General features: G+C 43.0%; 1 protein-coding gene across 3 annotated transcripts in view; it reads right to left on the bottom strand.

Moving 5' to 3' along the window:
• Window positions 1-9,277, bottom strand: part of ARMC3 (armadillo repeat containing 3) — a 63,063-nt gene continuing 53,786 nt past the window's right edge. For all 3 annotated transcript variants that reach the window (XM_069960530.1, XM_069960532.1, XM_069960531.1), the window contains 3 exons: window positions 7,331-7,537; window positions 5,039-5,201; window positions 1-282 (listed from right to left, as the gene is read on the bottom strand). In XM_069960530.1, coding sequence (XP_069816631.1) covers window positions 79-282; window positions 5,039-5,201; window positions 7,331-7,537 — 574 coding nt within the window. In that variant the 3' untranslated portion in view covers window positions 1-78. The remainder of the gene's footprint in view (window positions 283-5,038; window positions 5,202-7,330; window positions 7,538-9,277) is intronic.

Below are 9,277 nucleotides of genomic sequence, written 5' to 3'. Positions count from 1 at the left end.
TATAATACATAATCCTTTATTCCATGAAATGTATTGCAAGCAAATGCGTCCTTAATAAATACAGCAGAATACATGGTACTAGATGTGTTGGTAGTAATCGGCCTCCAGGCTGCCATGTTTCATCAGACGACCCGGCTGATACATAAGGTCCACGATATAAGTCTCTGGTGCCGCCTTGGTTCCTGCACGAATCGAGTCATCGAGTAACTTCACTTCATTCCATGCCCGGCCATAATCTCCTCGTGTCAGGCTACAGACCAGGCCAATTCTGTCAGATATAGCCTGGGATTGGAAACATTTACAGCATAACATTACACGCTAACAAAAGAGACTGTGTCCTGAGCATTACACGTAATGGAGGATTAGGCCATGTTCACACATTGTATAACACCGGCCGTTCCGTGACCCGGCCGGGTCACGGAAGGGCCAGTGTCAGATAAGATCATCCCGGCTGGTACTTCAGTACCGGACAGATGATCTTTAGCGCCGCTGAGTTCTGATGCGGGCGCATCAGTGTGCGCCCGCATTAGAACTCCCCACTGCACACAATGGAGCGTGCGGACGGTGCTGCGCGCTTCATTGTGTGCACTGAAAGGTTCTCTGCAGCCGCTATTCCATGAATAGCAGCCGCAGAAAACTGATACGTCAGTTTTTTGCAGCGTCGCTAGAGATACCGGCCAGAGTTTATACTATGTGTATACGCTCCGGCCGTGATTCAATAGACGGCAACATAACGTATGTTCCTGTAACAGAGACCTGGTTCAAAGAGTCTAATGATTGGGACATAGTTATACCGGGATATATTTTGTACAGAAAAGACAGAGCAGAGAGAAGGGGAGGCGGGGTAGCCATTTATGTCAGGGATAGTCTTAAATCAACAGTCATCCAAAATACATATAAAGAGCTGGAGACTCTCTGGGTTTGTATGCAGTCCAAAGAGGGATCTGTTATTAGGATAGGTGTTATCTATAGGCCTCCGGGGCAAAGCGAGGACTATGATAACATGCTGATGGATGAAATTACTAAAATGTCATTAAAGGGGGACATTGTAGTTATGGGTGACTTCAACATGCCGGATGTGGATTGGAATATCCCTTTTGCACTTACATGTAAAAGCAAGAATATAATAGAGACCCTTACAGGGGCATCTCTGAAACAGCTAGTGAAGTCACCAACCAGAGGAGAGAACATTCTAGATTTAGTATTTACTAATGGGGATCGGGTGGCTGAAGTTAGAGTGGAAGAAAATTTAGGTTCCAGTGACCACCAGTGTCTATGGTTTGACGTACAAACTGACTGCGTCCAATCCCATACTACAACAAGAGTATTGGATTTTAGGAAGACAGATTTTAATAAAATGGGGGAGTATTTAGATAAAGAATAAAGAGGGTGGGATAAAACATCGGGAGCGAGCACTCAGTGGGCAGAATTAAAAAATGCCATATTAAAGGCAACTAGACTATATGTACGAGAAGTTAGCAAAAGTAAAAGGAAGAAGAATCCATTATAGTTTACTAGAGAGGTTAAGGCCATTGTAAAAGTAAAAAAGGCAGCGTATAGGAAGTATAAGGAGACTGGAAATGAAGCTGACAGAGAGACGTATAAAAGTATACAGAAGGAGGCAAAGCAGATTATAAATGCTGCTAAAGCCTCAAAAGAAGAAGAAATGGCAAAATCTGTTACTGCAGGAAATAAAACCTTCTTCAGATATATAAGTGACAGGAAGAAGAAGAAGAATGGCTGCAGCATTACTAAAATAAGGAATGGGGAGAATACGTTTATTGATGGAGATAAGGCGGTCGCTGACTATTTGAATAGTTACTTCTGCTCAGTGTTTTCAGAAGGCGACCTTCACAATCACAGGATGGTTGGACACAGCATTGCCTCCAGCTATACGGGTTCGGCTCCAGTATTTTCAGAGGCTGAAGTTGCAGAGGAACTTGCCCGTTTAAAGCTGAATAAGGCGATGGGACCATATAGGATCCATCCCAGGGTTCTAAAAGAACTCAGATCTGTGATTGCTGCCCCCCTTACAGATCTGTATAACCAATCCCTGCTAACAGGAGATGTCCCGGATGATTGGAGAACAGCCAATGTTATAACAATCCACAAGAAGGGGAATAGAGAAGAACCCAGTAACTACAGGCCAGTGAGCCTGACATCTGTAGTAGTGAAAATGATGGAAACTCTTCTAAAAAAGAAGATAATGGATCACCTAAGAATCAACAATTTGATGGATCCAAACCAGCATGGCTTTACTGAGGGCCGATCATGTCAGACTAATCTCATTGATTTCTTTGATTATGCCACAAAAGTGCTGGATGAAGGTGGTGCTGTGGATATCGCCTATCTGGACTTCAGCAAAGCTTTTGATACAGTTCCCCATAAAGAGCTGATAGAGAAGTTGAAGAAAATTGGACTAAATCCCTGGATAGTTCAGTGGATTTGTGGTTGGCTGAAGGATAGATATCAGAGGGTTGTTGTTAATGGTGTATATTCTGAGCAGAGACTGGTTACAAGTGGTGTGCCACAAGGGTCTGTTCTGGGTCCTATTCTTTTTAATATGTTTGTAAGTGACATAGGAGAAGGGTTGATAGGTAAAGTTTGTCTGTTTGCTGACGACACAAAAGTGTGCAATAGGGTTGATATTCCTGGAGGTGTCAGTAATATGGAAAATGATTTAGCTTTGCTAGATAAGTGGTCCAAACAGTGGAAATTGAAGTTCAACGTTTCCATATGTAAAATAATGCACTTGGGGAGGAGGAATCCTCTATCCGAGTATAACATCGGCAGTACTGTGTTGGAAAAGACTTCAGAAGAGAAGGATTTAGGGGTAATGGTTTCTGACGGCCTTAAAATTAGTCACCAGTGCAACCAGGCGGTGGGGAAAGCAAATCGTATGCTGGGGTGTATAGCTAGAGGTATAACCAGTAGGAAGAGGGAGATTGTGATCCCGCTGTATAGAGATCTGGTGAGGCCACATCTGGAATACTGTGTCCAGTTCTGGAGACCTCACCTAAAAAAGGACATTGATAAAATAGAACGGGTCCAAAGACGGCTACAAAAATGGTGGAGGGTGTGAGGCATAAACCATATCAGGAAAGACTTAAAGATTTGAATCTGTATAGTCTGGAGGAAAGACGGGACATGATTAAAACCTTTAAGTATGTTAAGGGACAAAATAAGGTTCAAGAGGGGAGTGTTTTTAGTAAAAAACTGAGCTCAAGAACAAGAGGACACAGTGAGAGGTTAGTTGGGGGAAAGATCAGAAGCAATGTAAGAAAATATTATTTTACTGAAAGAGTAGTAGATACCTGGAACAAACTTCCAGCAGAGGTGGTTGGTAAATCTACAATAACAGAATTTAAACACGCCTGGGATAGACATACATCTATCCTAAGATAATAAGAAAGAAAATACTAAAAGGGCAGACTAGATGGACCCTGTGGTCTTTTTCTGCCGACAATCTTCTATGTTTCTATATTTTCAACAACGGCCGTTCTTTTAGAAAAATATACATTGTGTGAACATGGCCTTACTCAGTATGATTTCTGTCTATCTCCTCGAGATGCTCAATCCACTCAATTTCATTTTATAACAATGGTCCACCATTTTTTTTTCATATACAGCCGACCATAGACCAAACAGACCTCACCCATATGAAATAAGATTTTATATTTGTGTTTAAAGAATTATTCTGTGATTTTTTTTTATTGATGGTCTCATATAATGATCACACATACAGAAATGAGAGCTGGAAGAAGACAGCTCTGTACATAGTGTAGTGGTCATGCTGGTACTTCAATGAAAACTGAACTGCAGTAATCCAACATGGCCACCACACAATGTATGGCACTGTCCACTTCTGACTCTCTTTTCTGTATATGCAAGCACTGTGGTTTGGCAAACAGCTGATCAGTGTGGGTGCCATCCATCCATATAAGATACTGAGGATAGGATATCAATCAAAAAGTTTTAGAAAGCCCTTTAAGAAGTAGTACTTATAGCAGAGGTATCAACATGTGGCTTATGAGTTCAACCTTTAGGCACCCAGATCAGAGATGGTAATCCCAAAGCCATGGCTGTCATGCTGCACCATCCAGCTAATATTTAGAGGCTGTCCCTGTTCTTTTACTCTATACTGCAGTAAATACTGTAAGTATTCCATGTCCAGTGCACTAGTTTATTGATGCTAAAGCTGGCCAAACACAGTATATTAATGGCTGCTAAACCTGCTGATTTGGGCAGGACCAGCAGGATACATCAGGTAGTTGGATTTTAATGTACCTGATCCCTTTGAGGTTTCTGGCAGCAGCTTACCTGTGTTATATGGGATATAATACACTGGCGCTCATGGGGGCATGTCAGCCTGTGTAAAAGGGTCTGTGCTTAGGGTGCCTAATCTTATGAGTTTACATAGCATAGAAGTCTAGCCATCCATTTCCTGTAAGGGCCCTATCACACAGAGAATTTATCTGCCGATCAGCGGTAATCAGGCCAAATCAGTGATCAGCCAAAGTGACGTTACCTTTTAGCAAATTTAAAAATCATCGCCTGTCAGCCGTGCACGCTACGTGTAATAGTGATGCACAGCAGGTGGCTGATGACTGTGAAAATAATAAGGACGTACACTTACCTGTCCAAGCTCCCCTACTGCCCTGCTGCCTTTTCCCTGTATTCCCTGCAGCTGCCACTGAAGCTTCTGATGCCATTTCCTAAGGGGCAGGCCCCTCAGCCAATCACTGGCCACGGTGCTGTCCTGTCTTGGCCAGTGATTGGCTGAGCCTCCTGTCACTGCACTGAGCTGCAAAGGCGGCTGCGGTGAGCAGGGAGCAGGACACTGGAGAGCCTGGAGAGGTAAGTATACCTCCATTATTTACTACATAATGGAAGCACTGCACAGACAGATGCACGATAATCGAGCAGTGTAATAGACTATGGAAGTTAGTGCCAATCTAGCACACCAGCGCTCGCTTACCCGGCGCATCGGGCCATCTAATACGACCCTAAGATACAGTCTGCACGTTGATGCTCATACCTTAAACAGCAATGCCCGATGATAGAATATTCCTTTCTTAATTTTCCCGATGGGCACGACGTTGCTTTTTAGTTCATACTTAATCTCGCCAACGTGCAGCTCCCAGCTGAATTCGTGCAACCGATCTTTTGCAATAGGTCCGCCCATCTTTCCCGCGACGAACCTTGGAACGAATGGAGAGAGTAGCTGTGACTCTTTTTGAGATTTTTTCAAGTATCATCAAAAAACAAAAGTAGCTTTTTACAAATGGCCTTTGAGTGATTGCTGCAATTATGTTCAGATCATTAAATCAATTAAAATGGTAATGTATGCAGCCACCGGAGCATCGTGCCTGCTAAACTGCATTTGGTGCAAGATTAAAAGCTCAACATAAAAGCTTCAAATGAAATCAATTTTAGTCTGAAGTCTGAAGAAATTAAGCAAATATAATGATTATGTAGTTAAGCAGGAAAGAGATATTTATCAGCACGGGGTTAGGAGCAAAACTTCCACATGTTACTCAATGCAGAGTGTAACTGCTTATCCTGCAAAATGAAGAGATGTCTATGGCGGCAATGCACACGCTGGAGCTTGGTTCTCCTTCTTCTGCCCTCTTGGGGCTGTATTACACGGCACAATTAAGAGGAGGAAGCGAGCGCCGACCTGTCATGCCAGCACTCGCTTCCTCCTCGTTCCCCGCTGGCTGCCTGTGCTATTACATGCACAGACAGTGAGCAAGGAGGAGCGTGGGGGCTGCGGGGAGCTGCGGCCTGGACGATCTTTAGGTCATCTGGGCTACCTATTGAACCATTGAAGAGAGTGGCGGTCTGCTGCTGCCTCTCCTGTAGCACGGTCGTGTTATAGTGTCTGTTGTGATAGTTGTGATTCAACATGTTGAAAAACAATAATCAGTTGACATTGTGCATGTCAGCTGATCGTTGCCTTTTAACATAACCTATTACACCAAACAATTATCGTCCGTAATCAGCCAAGTACGGACGATAATTGGCCAAGTACAGCCTATAATCGTTTGGTGTAATAAGGCCCTTAGGGTATATGACAAGTGTTATGGAACCTGCTGTAACCCCATCCATCCCCTTACAAGTAAATCCTTCTATAATATAGTCGGCAGCTAATGAAGTGGAGAATGTGTTATGGGTCATGTATCCTGGATTCAGGGTTGATTTGGTGCTGGCTTTAGATGTCAGTATTCAGGCTTAGAAAACATGTCAGCTTTCTTCCAGAAACAGCACCACTCTTGTCCTCAGTTTGCATGTGATTTTGCAGCTCAGTTCCATTGAAGTGAATGGAGATGAATTATAATACCACACAGAAGCTGAGGACAGGGGGTGGAACAGTTTATTCAAGAATGTAGCTGTGCTTTTTTCTATAATTTTAAATAACACCTTTAAAGGGGAACTATCAGTAGGTTAGACAAATCTAACCTGCCGACAGCCCCCTATTGCACACAGGGCGCTGAGGATGAAGGTATGTGTTTTACATTCGTCCTCTGCGCCGTTCCTGTGCAGTTAGTAGTTTAATCCTTAGTCAAGTAAGGCAGTTTGGAGCAGGAACGGCGCAGAGGATGAAAGTAAGAGACATACATGTGCAATAGGGGGATATCAGCACATTACAATTGTCAATAGTTTTCCTCCCTCCTCCCTCTGTGTCTATGAGAGCATTGTGGTCCCATAGACTTATAATATGAATTAGTCTCAGTCAAGTGACAGAGCCAGGAGAGAACGTACTAGGCGTGCACTCCTTCCAGCACATATCAGTTAGGGTCTGCAACCATTCCACGTTTACTTAGAGGGAAACAATCAGCAGTTTGGGGGCATCCCATTTGTTGACATGTCCCTATAGCGTATGGGGCACTGAGGATGAAGGTATGTCTCTTACCTTTATCCTTGCCGCAGTATTCGAGATATTATCAGTCTATTTGATATGCTAATACGGTGTTTTGGTGCAATGGGGGCGAGGCTACCACCCTCAGCGCACATATCCGCCCCAGCCAGCCTGTCCCTTCTAACTATTAGCAGAGCTCACAGAGCACTGCTGCAATAATCATTAGGAAGGGTGAGCTGGCCGAGGTGGATGCCCCCAGTGCACTGAAAGGCCTCATAGGTGTATTAAATAAACTGCTTATATTCCAAAAATGGGATAAACTTCCATTCATCCTCAGCACCCTGTGCCCTAAAGGGACATATCAGCAGGTTAGATGCTTCTAATCTGCTGCTTGTTTCCCTTTAAGGACCTATAATGTGGATTCAAGATTCTCGGTGGTGAGGCTTATTACATGCAGCCTTTACTTACTGCGCCAAAGCCACCACTTGCTCCCTGGGATGAGGGAGAGGAAGGATGGTCCTGGTTACTTCAGAGATATAGTCAGCTAGATCTTGGTCGAATGGTGAAAACCACTGAGTTATCTGAGGAGCCGCTTCCTCTTGTGTCTTGGCTGGGGGTATTTCATCTTCTTCTTTCATCTTTTCTTCTTCTTTCTTTACTTTACTCTTCAATTTGCTGAAATGAATTGCCACAGATTTTATACTAACATAAAAGACTCTACATTATGGATTTAGGAGGAGCAACATGCATGCAAATACCAATAGATATTCTGAGGATAAGTAACAGTATCACATCTTGCTGTTCAATAGTCAAGGTAAAGGTTAGACCCAATGGGGCCTGATAACTACACTGACCTCCGCTATGTGAAAATCCACAATGGAAAGTGTTTACGGCCATCTACCTTACCTGACTGAGCTGGTTTATTAGGAAAAAGATGACCATGAAAGATCAATGTCAGAATCAGCCTGTGTAATAGACCCTCAGTCTGTGTCTGTGCAGCCATTGCTACTGCTGTAGTCATCCAGGCAATGGAGTCTTACAGGCAAAGCTTCACAGGAAACGCATACACATTATTGCTCCTCCAGAAGGAAGACAAATGTTTCTCCAGTGCCCCCTATAGGAGGCTGCCGGTAAGTAAATTAAAGAGAAAAAAAGGGTTAACAGGTGGACAGTACTTAGGATAGGCTCCATTATGAGTTTGTTGGGGGTTATAATTCCCAACACCCCCATGCTCAGTTGAGTGAGGGGAGGATAGTACTCCAGTGAGCACTGAGGCCTGGTCATTGTGCTACAGTTACATACACTCTGTAGTGGCTGTGCCTGGTACTGGGGCTGTTCATGTCAATGAGTCTGAGATGCAATACCAGATGCTTATTGCTGACGTATCCTAAAGATACAGTAGACCATCAATAAAATCCCTTTAAGGCCCTTTTACTCGAGTCGATTATTGGCAAGGAACATTGCTAGAAATGCTCCTTCAGCAGATAAATCGGCAATCAGCCCGGTCAATGGCTGATCGCATCTTTTGGACTGCGGCAAAATTTATCACTATAGGCCTCACATCTCCTTGTGTAAACAGGAGACGTGTGAAAGCTGATGGCAATAAATTTAAATAGTCTCACAAACAATAACAGGATCATTCGTGTGGCCCAGACAGATGAAAGATTGGGTTATGTAAAAAGACCCTTAGGCCTTACTGACAGTGATTTTTAAGCAATGTTAATTTAAGTCTTCTATCTAGCTCCCTGATCTGTGAAATACTATCTGTGATTGCTTCCATTTTGCAATCTGTATCTGTTTTTTTGCAGATCCATTATAAAATTGTAAGTGATAGTTTTAATAAAATTAAAGGGGTTGTTCACCCCAAACATTTTTTCTTTCAAATCAACTGGTGCTAGAGATTTGTAATTCACTCCTATTAAAAAAAAGTCTTTCAGTACTTATCAGCTGCTGTATGTCCTGCTGGAAGTGGTATTATTTTCCAGTCTGGAGAGCAGGAGAGGTTTTCTATGGGGATTTGCTACTGCTCTGGACAGTTTCTGACATGGACAGAGGTGGCAGCAGAGAGCACTGTGTCACACAGGAGAGAATACACCACTTCCTGCAGGACATACAGCAGCTGATAAGTACTGGAAGACTCAAGATTTTTTAATAATTTATAAATGAAATAAATTACAAATTTCTGGCACTTTCTGGCACTAGTTGGTGAACAAACCAGTTAAAAAAAAAAAAAAATAGAACCAGCTTAGATAGAAAATCACATCCATGTTTTTCACAGATTCACGGATGAAAAACATGGATGCCCATGAAAAACATGTATCCCATAGACTTCTATTGGGGAATCATGCTCCGCACTAGGACATGCAATATTTTCGCGGCACAGATCGTATGAATAGCCTAATACAAATCAATGGG

Source organism: Dendropsophus ebraccatus, chromosome 2 (genome assembly GCF_027789765.1).
Source record: "Dendropsophus ebraccatus isolate aDenEbr1 chromosome 2, aDenEbr1.pat, whole genome shotgun sequence".
In the NCBI taxonomy this organism is placed as follows: domain Eukaryota; kingdom Metazoa; phylum Chordata; class Amphibia; order Anura; family Hylidae; genus Dendropsophus; species Dendropsophus ebraccatus.
This window is presented reverse-complemented; position numbering and strand designations above follow the sequence as displayed.